This window comes from Camelina sativa, chromosome 7 (genome assembly GCF_030686135.1).
Source record: "Camelina sativa cultivar CO46 ecotype springtype chromosome 7, ASM3068613v1".
NCBI classification, from domain to species: domain Eukaryota; kingdom Viridiplantae; phylum Streptophyta; class Magnoliopsida; order Brassicales; family Brassicaceae; genus Camelina; species Camelina sativa.
In genome coordinates, this window is record NC_141886.1 from 31,594,992 (window position 1) to 31,614,171 (window position 19,180).

Genomic DNA, 19,180 nt, shown 5'->3' on the forward strand with positions numbered 1-19,180 from the left:
TAATCTATGTAAGTAGACTCAAATAAAATATATATTCAGAAAAGTAATTGAAGAAATGTTTTGTGATTATGTTAAAAAAAAATTAAGTAAATAAAGAAGACAATATCTATAAAATAATAAAAAAGGTGAATTACAAAAAGAAAAAAGCAATAAAAAAAAAAGAAAGAAAAAAATAAAGGAAAGGAGAAGAACATTCCAGACGAACCCCAAACCCTGTGGTGTCTGCTTAATAAAACCTCTCTCTTTCTCTCTCATCCTCTCTCATTCTCACAACTATTGCTCCTCAATTTCTCGCTGATTTACTCAAGTCACCCAGTTTCTGGCTAGAAGCTTCCAGAACGCGAACCCCTTCTCGCGATCCAGGTTTGTTTCTGAAGCTCTTGTTGCATATCTTCTAGATCTGTAGCTTCTCTTTTTCGTACATGTAGGTTTGATCTGATTTCGAGCTTCTTTTGTATTCAAACTCCCTCGCCTAGGTCTTATGTTTCTGGTGATTGAAATAGTGGTTTGATTTTGGTTCAGTAAGATGGTCTTAGGGTCTCTCTTTTGAGCTGAAGACTAGTCTGATTTTTTTGGTGTATTTTTTTAATCGCTGTTTCGAAGTATTTTTAAATCTCATAGTTTTTTATGTTTCCATTGATTTGTAAGGTTGCTATCAAGTACTTGGGAGTCCCCAGTATTGACGAACACCAAAAAGCCTGATATAATGAGTGTAGTTGGGTTTGATTTTGGAAACGAGAACTGCCTCGTTGCTGTTGCAAGGCAAAGAGGTATCGACGTCGTTCTTAACGATGAGTCTAATCGCGAGACCCCCGCTATTGTCTGCTTCGGCGACAAGCAGCGCTTCATCGGCACTGCTGGAGCTGCTTCTACCATGATGAACCCCAAAAACTCCATCTCCCAGATCAAGCGCCTTATCGGTCGTCAGTTTTCCGACCCTGAGCTGCAAAGGGATATCAAATCTCTCCCCTTCTCCGTCACCGAAGGGCCTGATGGGTATCCTTTGATCCACGCTAATTATTTGGGAGAGGTCAGAGCCTTTACCCCAACTCAGGTCATGGGTATGATGTTGTCTAACTTGAAAGGTATTGCTGAGAAGAACTTGAATGCCGCTGTGGTGGACTGCTGTATTGGTATTCCTGTTTACTTCACCGACCTCCAGCGAAGGGCTGTTCTTGATGCTGCAACTATCGCAGGCTTGCATCCTCTGCACTTGATCCACGAGACTACAGCTACAGCTTTGGCTTATGGAATTTATAAGACTGACTTGCCTGAGAACGAACCCCTCAATGTCGCTTTCATTGACATTGGCCATGCCAGCATGCAAGTCTGCATTGCAGGCTTCAAAAAAGGACAGCTCAAAGTCTTGTCTCACGGTTTCGACCGCTCCCTCGGTGGAAGGGATTTCGATGAGGCTCTTTTCCATCATTTTGCTACTAAGTTCAAGGATGAGTACAAGATTGACGTCTCCCAGAATGCTAAGGCTTCTCTCAGGCTCCGCGCTGCATGCGAAAAACTGAAAAAGGTTCTAAGCGCAAATCCTGTTGCACCATTGAATATCGAGTGTTTGATGGATGAGAAAGATGTTAGGGGTGTCATCAAGAGGGAAGAATTTGAAGAGATCAGCATCCCGATTTTGGAGCGTGTCAAGAGGCCTCTAGAGAAAGCGCTCTCTGACGCGGGCCTTACAGTTGAAGATGTACATATGGTCGAGGTTGTTGGCTCTGGCTCTCGCGTCCCTGCTATGATCAAGATCCTAACTGAGTTTTTTGGCAAGGAGCCCAGGCGTACAATGAATGCAAGTGAGTGTGTGTCAAGGGGATGTGCCTTGCAGTGTGCCATTCTCAGTCCAACCTTTAAAGTTCGCGAATTCCAGGTAATGGGTGCATATCTATGCTTAAGTAAATGTCGTTTTTTGGTATACTTATAAGTAACTCGAGAACTGTTATAATCCAGGTTATCTGACTAGTCGTATTATGATATTTTTTTGTTCTCTGAAGGTTCATGAGAGCTTCCCTTTCTCGATTTCGCTGGCTTGGAAAGGACTAGCTTCCGATGCTCAAAATGGAGGATCTGAGAATCAGCAGAGCACCATTGTTTTTCCCAAAGGAAATCCCATTCCAAGTGTCAAGGCTCTAACTTTTTATCGTTCTGGAACATTCTCTGTTGATGTGCAGTATAGTGATGTAAACGAGTTGCAAGCGCCTCCAAAAATCAGCACATACACAGTATGATCTGTCCCCGTTTTCATGATTACGTATGAATTTAGCGCTCTTGTTTCTCACGGTTGATCTCTTTTTTTGTAGATTGGTCCCTTCCAGTCATCAAAAGGCGAGAGGGCAAAGCTTAAAGTGAAAGTGAGATTGAACCTGCATGGAATTGTCTCAGTTGAATCGGCAACTGTAAGTTTCTTAAAGTGAACTATTTATAGGTTCATTCTCTCTAATAATAAGTTGCAAATTGATCACCCAGAGCAGTGGCTTCCCTTGTATACTTGAGGATCATTTAATTTATGCTAATGTTTTTTCTCTCCCCTGAATTCAGCTTTTGGAAGAGGAAGAAGTTGAAGTTCCGGTCTCTAAAGAACAATTAGAGGAAACTTCTAAGATGGAGACTGCATCTTCTGAGACAGCTCCTGCTTCTGGTGACTCTGATGTTAACATGCAGGACGCCAAGGAAGCCATTGATGCAGCTGGTACTGACAATGGTGCTCCAGAATCTACTGATAAGCCGGTGCAAATGGAAACTGATTCAAAGGCTAGTTTCTCTACTTAACTGATACTGCTTGCTCTACTCATTCACTTGTGAACTTTAGTAATTGATATTTATTAATGGATGTACAGGCTGAGGCTCCTAAGAAGAAGGTGAAGAAAACAAATGTACCTCTGTCAGAAGTGGTCTATGGTGCCTTGAAATCTGTGGAGGTCGAAAAGGCGGTGGAGAAGGAATTTGAAATGGCTTTGCAAGACAGAGTTATGGAGGAGACCAAGGACCGCAAGAATGCTGTTGAATCCTATGTTTATGATATGCGAAACAAAGTGAGAATACTTATCTTCTTCATTTGCATTGGGTGTACGCATTTATAATGTTCAGAGTATTGGGTACTGACGTGTTTTGTTTTCAGCTGAGTGACAAATACCAGGAATATATCACTGATGTAGAGAGGGAAGCATTCCTGGCAAAGCTGCAGGAAGTGGAGGATTGGTTGTATGAAGATGGGGAAGATGAGACTAAAGGTGTTTATGTTGCGAAGCTCGAAGAGCTTAAGAAGGTACTTCACAGGATGACTCTTGTTTGCAAAAAAAAAGACATATCTGAGACAATGTATTGACAGAGGTTGGGAATTTGATCTTTTGCAGGTTGGTGACCCTGTTGAAGTGCGCTACAAGGAGTCTTTGGAAAGAGGGTCGGTCATTGATCAGCTAGGTTACTGTATTAACAGCTACAGAGAGGCAGCTGTGTCTACTGATTCCAAGTTTGACCACATTGAATTGGCAGAGAAGGAAAAGGTAATAATTCGACCCATCTCGAAAGCACAGAACAAATGGTGAATTTTAGAGGCATGAGAAAATGGTTTGATGTGTGTTTTGTTGTTGTGCAATAATGAAGGTTTTGAACGAGTGTGTGGAAGCTGAAGCTTGGCTGCGGGAGAAGCAGCAGCAGCAGGATATACTTCCCAAGTATGCCACTCCTGTTCTTTTGTCAGCTGATGTTACAAGCAAGGCGGAGGCATTGGACAAGTAAGCAAGGCTCTTTGTATTTGTTTATCCGAAGAGAACGACTACATGATATAGAAAGTGATCCTGCTTTGGATGTTTTGCAGGTTTTGCAGGCCTATAATGACGAAACCAAAGCCAGCTAAAGCAGAGGCACCACAAGCCAAGGGAGGTGAGCCGGCAGATGAGGGCAAGAGTGAGCCACAGCCACCAGCGTCTGCCGCCGAACCAATGGAGACCGAGAATCCCACCGAAGGCAGTGCATAAATCGATCACGAGAGCTAGATGGTGTTTGTATCGATTTTGTTCGTACTTTCTTTAGTCATAGAATGAACCTCATTTCTAGTTTGCTATCATCTCCTAAAGATTTTATATTTAGTTCTTCCTTTGGATAATATTTTTTTAGGAAGTACATTTTTATTGTTTCCTTGTGGTGTTTTTTTTAAATATAATTCGGAAGTCTTGTTACTTTTTGTTTCTTCGATTATTTATTGTTGAGTGTAATGCGAATTTGTTCTGCATTGGACTGTTTTAAAACAGCAGATGAAATGCAAATCAGACATTGTAATATTAATCAAAATACATATTTGATCTCCCAGAGCTCAACGTCTTCTCCTCTATCGTAATCTTTCATGTACCTAGGGATCTGTGTGACGTCGATGCGCTTGCCCACAAAAAACCCCTTCTCCTGCTTACCTGTTCCATACCACTTATATTAAACCATCTCATACCTTCAACGTTGGAAAGCATAAAGGACACAACTTACAAAGTCCATCTTCTTTGATGTAGCTTCGAAAGCAGGCATAGCCATTGGCAACTACGTTGAGATCATCCAGGCTGAAGTTATATCGTTTCTCCAGTCCCAAATATAGCACCTGCCATTGTGCAGATGTTTCTTGCTCTGTATATGTATGTAAACATGGTTGCTTAAGCCTTTTCAAAGTGATCCAGCTACCTTGTCACAACCGAATGACATGAGCCTCTTTAACGTGCTAAATAGTGCAATGGTTAGATCATCGCTGTAGATCACATCTGCCGCGAAAATGAAGCTGGCATTTTTTACTTGTTCAAAGTCCTGCGAGCTCCAAGAATACCTTTAACATATATAAACCAGGACATACACACACACACACGGCTATGTGAACGGGGTCGTCACACAAGATGAAATATACCAAGGTGAAGAGAAAGAGGTTTGTTACATATCCGGAATTCTGCAGTGGCAATGGCTGTCTTCAGTAGGCCATTCGCTCATCCAGTTGAGCTCACGAACATTGACCACAGTTTGGGGGTTAAACAAGGATGAGTTGATATGGACGTTGTTAGCACAGTTGCAGAGAATTTGGTCTCCATGATCTATATAGTAGGGGGAGGAATTGAAAAGAGAAAAAGCCTGATGAGACCAGATAGCTAGATACAGGTTGAAGAAGAGTAAAGCATGTGAAAGTGAAAGAGAGAGAGAGAGAGATGGATATAGTGTATTATGAAGAACCAGTAAGGAAAACAGCCTTGGCGACCCGTGCAAGCAAAATACCAAGTAGTCCTGGAAAGAAAACATATATGAAGAGAGTAAAAGACTGATCATGAAGAGAATTAAAAGATGGAATGGAAAGAGTATAATGAGAGAAAATGACCTGTCCCAGCACCGAGTTCGAGACACACAATGCCATGAAAGTCAGATGAGGTGCACGTCTTATGCAACACAAATTCTGATAAGACAAGTTGTGCTTTCCAGACCTGAAGAGGCAGAGATGAGCAGCATGCAGCTTGGAAAAAGAAAGACGATTGAGAGGCATATACCTGCAGACCAACAAGAGGGAGCGTAGATGTGATAGAATGCTGAATAGTTACAGTAAACGAGTGAGCGGATCAGACTTCTCACAGAAACAAAAAAGAGTAAAAGGGTTAATCCAATATACTAATAATGAGAGGGATCCCAAAAAAAAAAAAAAAAAGAAAAGTCTAGCTAGTAGTTACAAGTGAAACTGTTGTTGCGCCTAGGAAGAAGAAGATCTCCGTCTTTATCAACGGTAAGATGATGACTGTCAAAGGAGAAGGTGAAACGGGAAAGAAAAGGTTTCTTAGTTCCCGGCGGGCAACCGAGGTGAATCTCGCTCATCACCTCATCAATCTCTGAATCTGAATCCTCCATTCTAGCTCTCTCTAATCGGCAGATGAAGAGATGAATGTAAAAAAAGAATTTAAAGTGGAGTTAGGTCAATTCCAATGATTTTAGGGTTTTTTTTTTTTTTCCTTATATAAGTTTACAAAAGAATACGAGCTCGACGAAGTCTTTACTTACACTGACGAATGACGACGGCAGCAAAAAAAAAACATTTTAATATTTTTTCTTCTCTAATAATTCACTAATAAGAAGTGCTGAGGCTGCGTGCGACTGCGACCTCATCAAAATCAATTTCGTGAGAGAGCATCGACGCGGGCGGCGACCTCATCAAAATCTGGGACACTGGAGGAATGCTTAAGCTGCCACGAGGCTGTTCGAAGACTCATCCTTCTTATCCCATCTCCGCTTGCTTTCTCCATCGACTCTGATCTCATGTTCTTGCTCTGCTTCAATGCTTCCTCTTCTGGGGGCGGGTTTGCGAATCTTCGTCTCACTGATCTCGGCTTCGGTTTTTCGCCTCTCGGTGAATCTGTTTCATACCACTTACTTAACCCGCTTGACCAACAAATATATAAACAAGAAACTATATATTCTTTTATAATGTACTTATTGCTGCTGCTACTCACCATTGTCCTCGGCCATGAGGTCAGATTTGGTCATCTTCTCTGGAAGGCTTTCCTGTTTTTCTATTTTGTAAGGGGCAGGCGGCATGATGAATCTGTAGTAGAATGGTTTCGTTTCTTGATCCTCCTCAGGGCCAGTTACACAACTCCCGCTTGTACTCATTGAGTCTTCTTCGCTTGTACTCATGGACTTGTTGGTGTCATCCAAAGAGGAAAAGCTGATTCTGTTTTCCGTGCTTGTTCTTGTGTCGTTGCTCTTTGTCTTTGCTTCTTCAGTTTCCGTCTGCAATAATGAGAGAGTCTCACTCAAACTGTATGACATGGTATTAAATAAAAAGACACAAGACAAGGAAAAGAGAGAGAGAGAGAGACTCACATGAGGAGGTGTTGCTGCAGTGTACAACCTCTGCTCTAAAGACTTGGCATCCCATTTTATGGAGTGCTCTCTGGCTATTTCCCTCAGCAGCTCCACTTTCATTTCCTTTGGCGGTGGCTCTGCTTTGAATCTCTCTACAAACTTCACATGCCCATCCCATGGTCTCACTCAGCAAGTGGTTATTGAAAAAAGTCATCCAAAACAAAAATGATGTACGTACCTCAGGATTCACAAACTGTTCAAGAGTATTCCCGTATCTCTCAGCAAATAAAGACCTGAGGTCGCGTAGCTCAGGCACTTCAGAGACTCTAGCGGCCGCATATACAAGGGAGGAGATGGCCACGCGACACTCGTCAGGGCACCCACTGCAGCTCAGACAATCAGGTACCAGATCTTTAGATGAGCAAGTAGAGGCGAATTCCATTACTCTTAGTTTAAAAGGTGTGTTTAATTAATTTTACTTGGATTTCTGTAAGAGAGAGACATTGGATGCAACACAGTTGCAGAACTGCTCCAACAATTCATAACAAGCCAGCCTCCTTTTCTCCTCAATAAGCCCTTCTGCCTGTCACACACGCAATCAAAATCTTTGCGAACTCACTCATGTGATTAACTTCAAAAGACAAACACAATTAAGCCACACAATTTGTTGCTTAAGCAACAAGTCACTGGACTCTGTTATAACCAGCTGGTGACAGCATTACAAATAAATTTATATAGATTTCTGTTTTACGCTCTTGCTTCCGTATAATACTAAAATAGAAGGAACTAAGGATTTAACGAAACCATCGTTGACCCTCTTTTAGAAAGAGAATAAAATTATTCTTTTTTTTTTTTTTTATCTTTCTTTCAGTTGGAAATGTAATTGCTTTCACGTTCGGAAAACCAATCAGATCCCCGTGACCCATTTAAATGACAACGGCGACATACAGAGAGGACATGAAGAATTACGAACATATATAAAACTCCAAAGAAAAGAAAAGAAAAGGACTTGTTGAATCAATCTAAAAGCAATGATAAAGAAAGAAAACAAAAGGGAAATTACATACCCTGCCATAAGCATTGTAATCGAGGCTGTTCTTGAGAAGATCGACAATGTCGTTCTTGAGATATTTGCAAACCGAGTTTTTCTTCCTCTTCACGGTGTCTACTCTTGTCTTGGTTATCTTGACCAACGACTTGCTGAGAACGATTTTGTGCAATCAAGAAAGGATGAAAGAAACCAATTGAAACGGAAACGCAAACGAAAAAAGAAGAACCTTACCATTTCGTATAGAATTTGGGTTTAAACAGCCCATCAAACATTGTGCCTTTCGAATGTTTTCTTCTTGTTCTTCTTCTTTTTCTGTTTTGTTTTTTTTTTGTTTTGTGTTTTTTTCTGTTTTGGGGTGTGGTTTTTGTTATATCTCTCTCTCTTTCGTGCAAGAGAAAGAGAGAGATAGAGAAGAAATGTGTCGTCCTTTTTGGGAAAGATGGCGCTATAAGGGAAGGGCTTTGGCTTTATAAGAAAGAAAGAAAGAAAGAAAGAGAGAGAGAATGTGAAAAAGAAACGACCTTGGCTTGGCTCGGTCTTACATGAGATCTGAAGAAACGGACTTAAGAAAACCACGGAACCTGTGTCTCCTCCGCTTTTTTATCGACGAGAGAAGCATCATCATCTCTATATTATTATAGCGCGCGCTTCGGATAGGGTCGGGGAGCTGTAATTTTACCAAAACAGGGTGGAGTTCCCCGCAAGAGAAGGGGGTTGACTAGGGTTAGTTTCGGAATTCATCTCGCGTATGTGAGTGAGAGTGATCTCATCACTGATCAATTTTTATCATCATATATATATGCTTTTTGTATCTCTTCTATTCTATCATTAACCATCGATTCAAACCAACAACAAATGTGATCTCTTTTTGGATAATATCTCAATTGGGCCAAAGAAACATAGGCAAAGCCCATTGACGTCGTCTGCACACAAAAAAAAACTTTGCTTTGCTTTATTTATCAAGAAAGAGGAGGAGAAGGTGATCAGTTTCCTACACCTGTGCTTTTAACTTGTGTTCCTTCCAACTTAGAGACTTAGGTGTGTATTAGTAAGTATGCTTCACTGTTTCAGACAAGGAAGGATCTAATTAGAAAAGAAGAAGAAGGAGAATCTGCTGTGATGGGATAAGAATTATTGAACCAAAAAAGAAGAACTAACAAAGTAAGGATGTAGATTTTTCATTTGGGTGAAAATTAACAAAGTTAATCATTAACTTGACGTCTATGGCCTCTATATTTATATGCAAGAGATATATAATAACAAATAATGAAAAGAAATACCCCCAAAATGTTCTGTGTACTCTACGTTTCTTCTTCTTCATGTGGCTCGTTTAATTAATTTGCCTTTATGTGATGATGTGGGGATTACGTGCACTACTTTTGTTCCTTAACAAAATACCGTTTTTAAAACTACGGATTGAGAGTTAGATAACACGTTTTTCTTCTTCCTAGGCTTTGAAAAAAATAACGTAAATAGACTCATTAAGACTAGTGGACAAAGAAAGGATTAGGAGGATTTCATTATTACTTATAAAAAAAAAAAAAAAAGCGCCCAGTCCAGTGCGAGAGAGTTTTTGGCAGGAGATGTGCGTAGGTGGCGGGAGTGGGTTGGAGCTAGATGGTGTAAAAAGGACGGTGCAGTTTCAGTCTCAATCAATCTTAAGCTTTTCTTCTGGTACTAAAAGCTCCCCCAAAAACAAAAAAAACATAGACTCCGATTTTGATTCTAGTCTGTGACTCTTCCTTGTTCCTACTCACGTACAAGCCCTTCCGAGAGATGGATTTCTGGCCGGAGTTTTTGGCGAGCAGCTGGGGGAGAGAGTTCGTCGCCGGTGGCTTTGGGGGCGTGGCCGGGATCGTCTCCGGATACCCCTTGGACACCCTGAGGATTCGGCAACAACATAGCTCCAAATCGGGATCTGCCTTCACCATTCTCCGCCGTATGCTCGCCGTCGAGGGTCCCACCTCCCTCTACAGAGGCATGGGTGCCCCCTTGGCCTCCGTCACTTTTCAGGTGTTTTCCTTTTTTCTACCATTTCAAGAAAGATTCATTCAACCTTTTTTTTTTTTGGATTTGATTGCGGATAATAAAGCTCAGAATATCCACCAAATCCCACCCACCATAAACAACAAAAAGATGCATTATTGATACTCTCTTTTTTTTTTTCTTTTTTTTCTTTTTTTGGTGTTGCCCCCTCCCGGCAGAATGCTATGGTATTCCAGATATACGCCATACTCTCTCGCTCCTTTGATTCCTCTCTTCCTCTTGACGAACCTCCTTCCTACACTGGCGTTGCTCTTGGTGGTGTCGGCACCGGTGCTGTCCAGAGCCTCTTGCTCACCCCTGTCGAGCTCCTCAAGATTCGTCTCCAGCTACAGCAGACCAACTCTGGTCCCGTCAGCTTAGCCAAGACCATTCTTCGGACCCAAGGTCTTAGGGGTATTTACAAAGGCCTCACCATTACCGTCCTCAGAGATGCTCCCGCTCATGGCCTCTACTTCTGGACCTATGAGTACGTCAGGGAAAGGCTTCATCCCGGCTGCAGAAAGACTGGAGAAGAAAACCTCACCACCATGTTGCTCGCTGGTGGTCTTGCTGGTGTTGCCAGCTGGGTTGCTTGTTATCCTCTTGATGTCGTCAAGACCAGACTCCAACAAGGCCACGGTGCTTACCACGGCATTTCTGATTGTTTTCGCAAGAGCGTCCAACAGGAAGGCTATAGCGTTCTCTGGCGTGGCCTCGGCACTGCTGTTGCCAGGGCCTTTGTTGTCAACGGTGCTATTTTTGCTGCTTATGAGGTTGCCTTGAGGTGTTTCCCATCCGCCCATGTTGCCCCAGGAAAGCGAGTCTAATAAATAGGCCAACAAGTGAATGTTGTAGTTAGCACATAATAGATTTGAGGTGGATTTGGATTGCTTTGGTCAACCAAATCTGACTCTTCTTTTAAGGATCAGACAGAAATCACTGTGACATTCAGAAATTGTTACAAACCCAAAAAGGAAACAGATGGAAATGATGAAATTCTTTTGCTATATATATATATATATATCTTACCACTTTTTTGATAATGGTTTTAGTAGATACCCAAAATAAGAGTGCCAAGGATGTATGTCCTCCAACATGTTCTCTCATAGACACGGTCACTAATTAATGCTATTGGTCTCGGATGAGTCTTCAACATTTTTATGTTTAAAGAACTGGTGCAACAGTCTATGAACATCTCCGTAGCCTTTAGTGGAATAAATTAGACTATCTTTGATCCACTTCGGGAGCTTGTTGGATGGATTAGATGTTCTTTTGGATGGATCATTAGAAGAATATCGAGCATCCACCAGTAAAATGGCTGCATAATCCTTTATGTGCCTGATGGCCCTGCCTGCAAAGCAACCAGGGAAGAACATTTTGTCTCAGTCCCATCAACACTAAATAAAACGCAAGCAACATTTTTTTTTGAGACCACCAACTCACCGATTGATTGGTTAACTGCTTTCATACACAGATTTTCATAGTATTCTTTTCCTCTCCGTTTGCAGCTCCTTAACACGCCAAATCCTGCTTGAACATCTCCACTGTAGTAAGAATCATCTACCAAACTCAGAGAAGGTTTTGCGGATTCTGAATCTCCAAGACCTTCTATATGCTTTATTCTCTCTAACAACTCAAAGTCAGACGGGCTGGGATACGGCAGACCAACCATCACAACACACCGGCACATGCTGTCGCTGAAATTGATTCCTTCCGACACCTTCCCGCCAACCACAGCTAGCATTATTGCCCCTCTTTCGCTTTCTATAGCTTCCTTGTAATCTCTGAGAACAGCTTCTACTTCAGTGTTTCTTCTCGGTTCTCTGAACACACGCTTCTTCTTCATTATTCTTCTGAGTATCCCTGAGTTACTCCATGCTGTGTGCACCTGTGTTTCATACTCAAAGGAGGAGAAAAATACGATAACGCCTTCAGGAACCATTGCCACCAGGTTGCTCATTAAGAGTCCTAACTCCTGTATCTGTCAACCATACCCGGAAAGTCAAAAACACAATACTCTTTCTGAATCTCATTAATGTTAAAGGAATAAAACATGTGTGAAAACGAGCTGTCAATTGGATTACCCACCATTCCTGTTGAGCTTCTTGAACTGTGGCTAAAGTCAAAGGACTGACCAGAAGGACCATGTGAAACTGCGATTGGCATTATGCTCTCAGGGGGGACGATGTGACTACATGAGAAGAACTGCAGCTGATTCGATGGTAGCCATGGAAAGAGTCGTTCCCTTGTCTCTTCTATAGGTTGAAGTGTCCCACCTGCCAATATGACAGCATGCGCTTCATCTACCACCTACAAATATGTTTCATTAACAATTACATTGTTGAATTGCGGAAACCACTACTGAGAAGAAATAAAGAAACTCATTTATGCAAGGGCCAACCTCCGAAAATAACTTTGCTCCTGTAAGCATGACATATTTGATGTACCCTCCTTGTTGGCCAGAAGTAGACGAACTCGTCCTTGAAATTATTATCCGCCCATCACCATTGTTGTTAGTGAGTGCCACCAACATATCAGAAAACGCTCTAAAACTTGTTAACTTGCTCGTTTCCTCATGAGCCACGGGATCTTTCTGCAACATAGCAACTCTCTCCCCATATCCACTGACCTGGACATAGTTGAACAGCAAAGCTAAGAAAAGGGCAATGGACAGGAGAAAAGAGTTGGACAAGCGAAAGGGGCAAATATGAAGAACCAATTACCTTATGAATGATATTGCTTTCCTTTACATAGGCAAGTAACTTGAACAAATTGATATTGTCTATATTCAGAGAAAATAAAAAGTCATATATGGCCATCGAACAAGCACCACAAGGATTGCTTTTAGAGGGGTTTCCCGTATCAAGTCCAACATTTACGCTGTTTAGATTCCTCTCACTAGTAAAAGGTTTGAGGAGGGCTCGGGTGAGAATCAACAGAATTTGGATGTATCTCCGGTTTCCAGCCCCCAAGAGTTTCTGGAATCTTCCGAGATAACTCTCTAGGCTGCAATGTATATCATCCAACTACAATACACAATAACTTAGAAATCGTGACTCCACATTGTGTGAGGTATCAGCAAAGCAGCTTCGAAATAATCCTATTCAAAGAACATGTGCTCTAAAAGCAGATGAAATTTTACCTGTGACACTGTTATTTTTGCATCATGCATACTGAGAAGTGTGTCAGCCAAATTGTGAGCCTCGTCTATGATAACAACACTGTTTTTCAAGCTTCGACCAAGAGATTCTCGTGAAGACTTTGAGAGAAGAGACTGATATGGAAGAATAACAAGATCAGCTGCCGGGGCCATTCTTCTAGAACCGTAGTATGGACAAGTTCTCATTTGTCGTCCAAGCTGAACAAGATCTTCAATGTCCATGGCTTCTTGTTGAAAACTCTCAGCCTTGAATTCTCGCTGTAGTTTATGTTTTCTAAGCATTGGGCATCTGCAAGAAGCTTTGGTTCGTCCTACCCTTACATTTGTACCTAAATTCTGGAATATTCAAGCTTCAATTAGTTACCGCAGGCAAAATCTTCGAATCATTCTACTAAACTATATGACAATGCACAATGAGGAAACAAACACATATTCCTTTATGTTAGAAGCCTACCAGCAATGCAAGATAGAAGACTCTTTAAAGACTAAAACAGTCATCAATTCATCATTAGTTAAACAAGTTGATAATGTGTACCTTCTTTTTAGAAGAGACTTGAGAATTCTTCTTCTTTTGCAACTCCAAGCACCTCTCGTTGATTCGGGTCACATTACCAAGCTTAAGAACATCTGTACATGACCCTAGTGGTAAGTGTAAGTAAGTGTAGAATCAAACAATGAAAAAAAAGGAAGGAGAAATGATGGGAAAACCTTCATTAATGCACAAGTTCTTTCGGGAGCCGAGACAGACAACATTGATATTTTTGGCAAACACAGTCTTGCGCAACTCCTTGACAAACTGGGAAAGCTGTGAATGTGTTCGGCTGCAAAAGAAAACCTTGAGTCCATGTTGGTCATCTTCGCGGTCGTCTTCCTCATCTTCTTCTGATGAACTGTCAAAACCACCGGCGGGTTTTCTCTTGGACGACTTACGTCCGCCCGAAGATGATGACTCATCTTCGCTTTGGTATTCTTCCAACAAAAATTCTTGATCGTTTAGAAGAGCCTCGTCGCCTTTGCTTACAGAAACGTCCCCTTCCGAAACTAGAGGAACCTTTTCCTTGGCATGTTTGGTGAGCCGAAATGAGGATTTGAAGCTCTTGTGATTGGCTCTGTCGTTATTGTTGGGAGTAAAATCTCTCATCCAATCGGGCTCGTCGTCGTCGTCATTAACATCAACCGTGTCGGAAACCTGAGTAAAACCCTTCTCCTTGCGGTCAATCAACCACTGGAGAGCACTGCAGATAATGCTAAGAGATTTGCCAGTACCTGAGAATGAGAGTGAGAATGAGAGTGAGAGTGAGAGTGAGAGATCAAACCCTAAGATAAGTAAGGAGGGATCCAATTGAATAAACAAGAGCCCCTTCATCTCAATAAAAGAAAGAGAGAGAGAGAGAGAGTAGTAGCAAGAACCAGTGGGGCTTTCGAGCATGGAAACGCCTCCCTTGTCCAGAAACTGATAGAGCGCATTCATGAAATCGATTTGGATCGAGTACGGCTTGTACGGAAACGCCGGGAATTCTCGTTTCTCCGTCGTCATCGAGAAGAAGAAGAAGAAATACTCACCTCAGCTTCCCTTCTATTTGTTGCAGTGCAGGGTTTTTGACTTTTGATTGATGAATGAATTGATGACCCACCCACCCCCTTCCTTCAGTTCAGGGCTCCAACCAAAACCCCAACTGGCATTTTGCCGCCGATTTCGAAGAAGACGAGGCTGTTTGGACGCGGGGCTCAGAATACTCCAATTCAGCTTCTAATGGGCTTATCTGTTCTCTTGAACCGATGATTGGGCCTACCAAATGCATGGACGGGCCTATTAATGTATCAGATCCAACCCTTTCAGTTAGTAAACGTCCTCTCCTCTCTTCCTCTTCTCCGGCTCTCTTCCGATTACAGTAGGCAGCTATGGCTTCCTTCAACGAAGAAACCGCCAGCAAGTTGCATACCCAGGTCGGCTGATTGTGATTGATTTCCTTCATTTTCATCTCTGATTTATTTCTCTCTCTCTCTCTCTCTCTCTTGTTTAACATTTTTTTTTTATCTGTGGTTGAATTTGAAGGTGGAGTTCTACTTTAGTGACAGTAATCTACCCAGAGATGATTTCCTCAACAGGGAAGTCACCAAAAGCATAGATGGCCGTATCCTCTCTCTATATATACATGCACTAGAGAGTAGACTCAGATTCTATTCATTTCTAATTTTGATTTTTCCTTGATACGCCCCGCCCCGAATCTCTCACTCTCTCTAGTGGTTAGTCTGCGTCTGGTATGTTCCTTCTCTCGTATGAGGAACCTCCTCGGCCTCGGTAACAACATCAAACGAGAAGACATCCCTCCCAGAATTTTGGAGGATGTAGCTACTCTCTTGCGCACCTCTCATTTTCTTAAAGTTTCCACCAATGGTAACTCATCTTTCTCCTTTCCCTTTGGTTTGTCAATCATATATATATATATATTATGATGATAATAATAATTCTTTTCTTCACATCTGCCTTTGTTGCTCCAAGGACTAAGGATCGGTAGAGGAACTAAACTCTCCAAACCGGAAGAGGTGCTTGAACAAGTCCACAGAAGAACCCTTGCGGCTTCACCTTTTGAGTACAGCATTAAGATGGACGATGTAGCATCTTTCTTCTCTCAATACGCCAAGGTTCTTCTTCTTCTTCTTCTTCTTCTTCTTCACATGCGTCTAACAATCAATCTCCTCCTCCTAACTGGCATTTTTTTAAATGTTCAGGTGAACAGTGTGAGGCTACCTCACCACATCGCGGATAAGCGACACTTTTGTGGCACTGCTTTGGTTGAATTCTCCTCTGAACAAGACACTGAATTTATTTTGAGGCAGAGTTTGGTCTATGCAGGCGCCGACTTAGTACTCATACCAAAGTAAGTTCAGGATGGTTTTCCTTTCTATGTAGCAGATATTGGCATTACCTGACCATTCCTGTTTGCTATGCAGGAGTGATTTTGACTGTCAAAGAGAGAATCTAATCAAGCTACTCGGAAAATCAGGCTCAAGTCCTAGAGATACCTCCCACAATGAGTCAGTTTGTTTTTGTATCACCAAAACGCTTCTTGATTTATCAACTGCAAGTTGGCTCATATGTTTCTATCTAACCATATATATATATTGCTACAGATTCCGCATAGGTCAGCTTGTCAAATTCACATTGAAATGGATAGCCAGTGGAGAAAATATAACGAACAAAGGTACTTTCTCGCTTCTCAAGATTGTTGTTGATCTCAATTAAAAAAACATGTGAACTGCTCTCTAAGCAACTGCTCTCGGTTGCAGAAAAACCCAGGACTCTGAATATTAACATCAGAGAGAAGGAAGATAAGGAGACAGGCATTGCAGAGAGGTTGGAAGAAATTGATAGAAAGAAGGAAGGTGGCAAGGAGAGAGTTAACACCGCTGATCAACTTGCGGTTCCCCCATGGAACAACAGTGATTCTCTTGGATCTGAGGTTCTCAAGGATGTATTTCAAAGATTTGGCAGCGTTAAGGTAAATTGCAACCTTTTGTCCAACCACCAATCCCTTAGAAAAAATTTGATTGTTGAACAATCTTTTCCTGTGCTTATTGCAGCACATAGAATACTCTCGTGGATTGGATTCGGGTTACGTTTGTTTCATAGATTCAGAAACAGCAACGAAAGCCCGTGCAGCTGCGGAGTTTGTTGGAGGTTTAGTTGTGAAGAATAACTTCTCAATAGCCTTGGAAGCAGTGAATGGTAAGGTGGCAATTCCCTTGAGTTAGTCGTGCCAAAAAATGAAGTTAACCATAGAAACGCTGGAAATGACTGGTATACTAATGCTTTCAGGGGAGATCGAGAGAGAGTTGTGGAAAAGACTATCATCAGCTGAACCGGAAGGAGAAGGGTATGACATCAAACCAAACCTTGTCTATTCATTGCAGGGAATATACTTGGGACTTGCCTTGTACCAGCACTCATTTGTTCACATGTTGTCTCTTGTTCTTCATTGAGTGTTCCAACTTAACTCCCAAGATTCTTTGTTCATTTGTATCAGGAAAGAAGGTGACATCAAGGAAAAAAGCAAAGATGTGTGTTTCGAATCCGCACAACCAATCAAGAAGGCTCGAAAGGAGCGCTAGTTGTAGTGTTGTCATACTCTTCTCTACTTTTTTTATAGGTTCAGCTAATTCTCAACAAAATAGATATTTGACTTCAGTTGACGATTATAATGTCGTCTGTGAGTAGTTCGGTAAACGGTATTTATCTGTTTTGGTAAACTTACAGTCCTAACTTATGCGCCACTCCTATACTAAGAAAGATAAAGTAAGAGACATAAAACAGAGGTTTCGTTTAGCGTTCAAAATCCATTCCTTGTATACGACAGTGTAACTTAGCTTATCAGTCTTTCAAAAGAAACCAAATCCCAAATGAATCATCATTCAGACCACCGGAGTGAGAAGTGACTTCCCAGAAAAGTGTGCTTCCAAGTTACCCACCACAAGATCGGCCATGGCATTCCGAGTCTCCACAGTGCCACTTCCCACGTGAGGGAGGAGAACGACGTTTTCAAGGCCAAAGAGCTCTTCGGGCACGTGCGGCTCTTTCTCAAACACATCCAGGGCAGCCCCACCAAGGCGGCCTTCTGTTAGAGCTTTTACAAGCTCTTGCTCGTCAACATGTGGTCCACGGCCTATGTTTATCAGCACACTCTTTGGTCCTAAGGCATCCATCACCTGACGGTTGACAATGTGTCTGGTCTCGTCTGACAGCGGGCATGCCACCACGAGGATGTCAGAGTTTTTAGCGAGGTCAACCACCGTTGGATAATACTTGTAGGCTACATCAGGCTTCACTGTTCTGGAGTAGTAATTGATTGGGCAGCTGAAAGCTTCAGCCCTCTTTGCAATGGCAGTCCCAATTCTACCTAGACCAATGATGCCCACGGATTTTCCACTAAACTGAGTCAACAAGAAAGAATGTTAAAGCAGAGATAGAAGTAGAAGACCAAGATAAGCAGAGCTCTTTTCTAAATACTAATAATAGCAGCTTAACACAACATATACGAATCCCGTTATCCACTTTTCAACAAGCTACTGTGTCTAGTGTACTATGTAAATCGAATCAGCCTTACGATCATTTCTTTTTATCTAATCTAAACATCAAATTCATTTCCAACCAGGAGCGATCACCACTAACTTTGATTTCTTTTACATGAGAAATTCGATTTTATATATGCAGGCTTCGATCAATACTTTTAAAGAGGGTATGTGAAGAGAGAAGAGGGAGAGAGAGAGAACCTTAGTGGTGAGTTTGAAGTCACCTTGCTTCCATTTTCCGCTCCGGACATAGCGATCGCACTCACATAGCCGTCGGAGGAGAGCGAGGATAAGCCCAATCGCGAGATCTGCGACGTCTTCGGTGAGGACGTCGGGAGTGTTGGTGACGCGGATCCCTTTATCTTTGCATATTCCTAAATCAATCTTGTCTAGGCCGACGCTGAAGCTGGAGACAATCTCAAGCTTGGGAAGATCGTTGATGAGTTGAGCATCAGCGCCGACAAAAGCATTTCCAACGACGGCGCGGATGGAGTTCCGATGTGTTTCTAGGAAGACGGATTTCTCAGGAGAAGTCCAGTAGCGAAGAAGGTTGAAGCGCTTCTGAAGCTCGTTCTCGAGGTACGAATTCATGGGGCACATCATCAGCACTCCGATTGATTCCATCTTTTCTTTCGAAATTCCAGACACTCTTCTCGATGGATGGAGTGGTCTGTAATTATCGACTGACGACGAGGACAATGCGTCTCTAACTCTAACAGAGATATAATAATATGGGCTTCTATTTCAGCCCATAACTTAAATTACCCACTATTAATGGGCCGTTAAGTAAGCTGTGTCGGCCGAATCTTTTCATAACGGACGGACGACAGCATTGCACGTTTGATATTCATGCATATTTGAGAATTGAGATTCATGAACATATGAGAAAATTCAAGAACAAAAGAAAAGACATTGTATGTGTATGTATGAGCAACGTAGCCGTTGACAATGCAGAATCCAGTGAAATGGTTGGTTAATCACAATTCACATACTTTACTCTTATATATTATAACATTTTGATTCAAACACACCTCTCTCTCTCTCTCTCTCTATAT

The 19,180-nt window shown here is 42.0% G+C and overlaps 7 protein-coding genes across 11 annotated transcripts; 3 read left to right on the forward strand and 4 right to left on the reverse strand.

Moving 5' to 3' along the window:
- Positions 1-123: 123 nt before the first annotated feature.
- Positions 124-4,186, forward strand: LOC104703453 (heat shock 70 kDa protein 15). The gene is made up of 10 exons (XM_087457537.1): positions 124-363; positions 649-1,876; positions 2,001-2,228; positions 2,307-2,402; positions 2,545-2,757; positions 2,844-3,038; positions 3,125-3,271; positions 3,360-3,509; positions 3,610-3,740; positions 3,824-4,186. Exons 2-10 carry the CDS (start codon positions 707-709, stop codon positions 3,981-3,983), a joined length of 2,490 nt encoding a protein of 829 aa, XP_087313663.1. The 5' UTR covers positions 124-363; positions 649-706; the 3' UTR covers positions 3,984-4,186.
- A 31-nt stretch (positions 4,187-4,217) lies between these two features.
- Positions 4,218-6,120, reverse strand: LOC104705112 (uncharacterized). The gene is made up of 8 exons (XM_087458687.1): positions 6,081-6,120; positions 5,691-5,827; positions 5,348-5,513; positions 5,206-5,256; positions 4,916-5,069; positions 4,672-4,810; positions 4,483-4,591; positions 4,218-4,412 (listed from the first exon to the last, which is right to left on the reverse strand). Exons 1-8 carry the CDS (start codon positions 6,118-6,120, stop codon positions 4,291-4,293), a joined length of 918 nt encoding a protein of 305 aa, XP_087314813.1. The 3' UTR covers positions 4,218-4,290.
- LOC104703452 (uncharacterized) lies at positions 5,901-9,095 on the reverse strand. Of its 4 annotated transcripts, XM_087457541.1 has the most exons (9): positions 9,029-9,095; positions 8,868-8,932; positions 8,102-8,793; positions 7,887-8,019; positions 7,299-7,402; positions 7,058-7,202; positions 6,838-6,978; positions 6,465-6,744; positions 6,025-6,367 (listed from the first exon to the last, which is right to left on the reverse strand). In XM_087457541.1, exons 3-9 carry the CDS (start codon positions 8,140-8,142, stop codon positions 6,126-6,128), a joined length of 1,086 nt encoding a protein of 361 aa, XP_087313667.1. In that variant the 5' UTR covers positions 8,143-8,793; positions 8,868-8,932; positions 9,029-9,095; the 3' UTR covers positions 6,025-6,125. The 4 variants fall into 4 exon arrangements, with proteins under 4 accessions (XP_087313669.1, XP_087313668.1, XP_087313670.1 ...); XM_087457543.1 differs by having other exon boundaries at positions 5,901-6,367; positions 8,102-8,537; positions 8,868-9,081; XM_087457542.1 differs by having other exon boundaries at positions 5,901-6,367; positions 8,866-9,081.
- LOC104703456 (mitochondrial arginine transporter BAC2) lies at positions 9,044-10,904 on the forward strand. Its single transcript, XM_010419480.3, has 3 exons — positions 9,044-9,544; positions 9,635-9,883; positions 10,075-10,904. The coding sequence occupies exons 2-3, from the start codon at positions 9,647-9,649 to the stop codon at positions 10,720-10,722; spliced, it is 885 nt and encodes a 294-aa protein (XP_010417782.1). The 5' UTR covers positions 9,044-9,544; positions 9,635-9,646; the 3' UTR covers positions 10,723-10,904.
- On the reverse strand, positions 9,917-18,771 carry LOC104703455 (uncharacterized). 2 transcript variants are annotated; one of them, XM_087457536.1, is made up of 10 exons: positions 18,093-18,771; positions 13,764-14,372; positions 13,591-13,682; positions 13,038-13,391; positions 12,619-12,921; positions 12,297-12,524; positions 11,984-12,205; positions 11,339-11,876; positions 10,925-11,246; positions 9,917-10,718 (listed from the first exon to the last, which is right to left on the reverse strand). In XM_087457536.1, the coding sequence occupies exons 2-9, from the start codon at positions 14,194-14,196 to the stop codon at positions 11,014-11,016; spliced, it is 2,403 nt and encodes an 800-aa protein (XP_087313662.1). In that variant the 5' UTR covers positions 14,197-14,372; positions 18,093-18,771; the 3' UTR covers positions 9,917-10,718; positions 10,925-11,013. The 2 variants fall into 2 exon arrangements, with proteins under 2 accessions (XP_087313662.1, XP_010417779.2); XM_010419477.3 differs by lacking the exon at positions 18,093-18,771 and adding an exon at positions 14,466-14,795 and having other exon boundaries at positions 13,764-14,321.
- Positions 14,876-17,392, forward strand: LOC104703454 (la protein 2). Its single transcript, XM_087457540.1, has 11 exons — positions 14,876-15,002; positions 15,112-15,190; positions 15,301-15,453; positions 15,559-15,701; positions 15,789-15,937; positions 16,011-16,094; positions 16,191-16,261; positions 16,347-16,558; positions 16,641-16,785; positions 16,876-16,933; positions 17,084-17,392. The coding sequence occupies exons 1-11, from the start codon at positions 14,958-14,960 to the stop codon at positions 17,166-17,168; spliced, it is 1,224 nt and encodes a 407-aa protein (XP_087313666.1). The 5' UTR covers positions 14,876-14,957; the 3' UTR covers positions 17,169-17,392.
- On the reverse strand, positions 17,358-18,810 carry LOC104703458 (glyoxylate/hydroxypyruvate reductase A HPR2). The gene is made up of 2 exons (XM_087457545.1): positions 18,327-18,810; positions 17,358-17,987 (listed from the first exon to the last, which is right to left on the reverse strand). The coding sequence occupies exons 1-2, from the start codon at positions 18,747-18,749 to the stop codon at positions 17,469-17,471; spliced, it is 942 nt and encodes a 313-aa protein (XP_087313671.1). The 5' UTR covers positions 18,750-18,810; the 3' UTR covers positions 17,358-17,468.
- Positions 18,811-19,180: the final 370 nt, after the last annotated feature.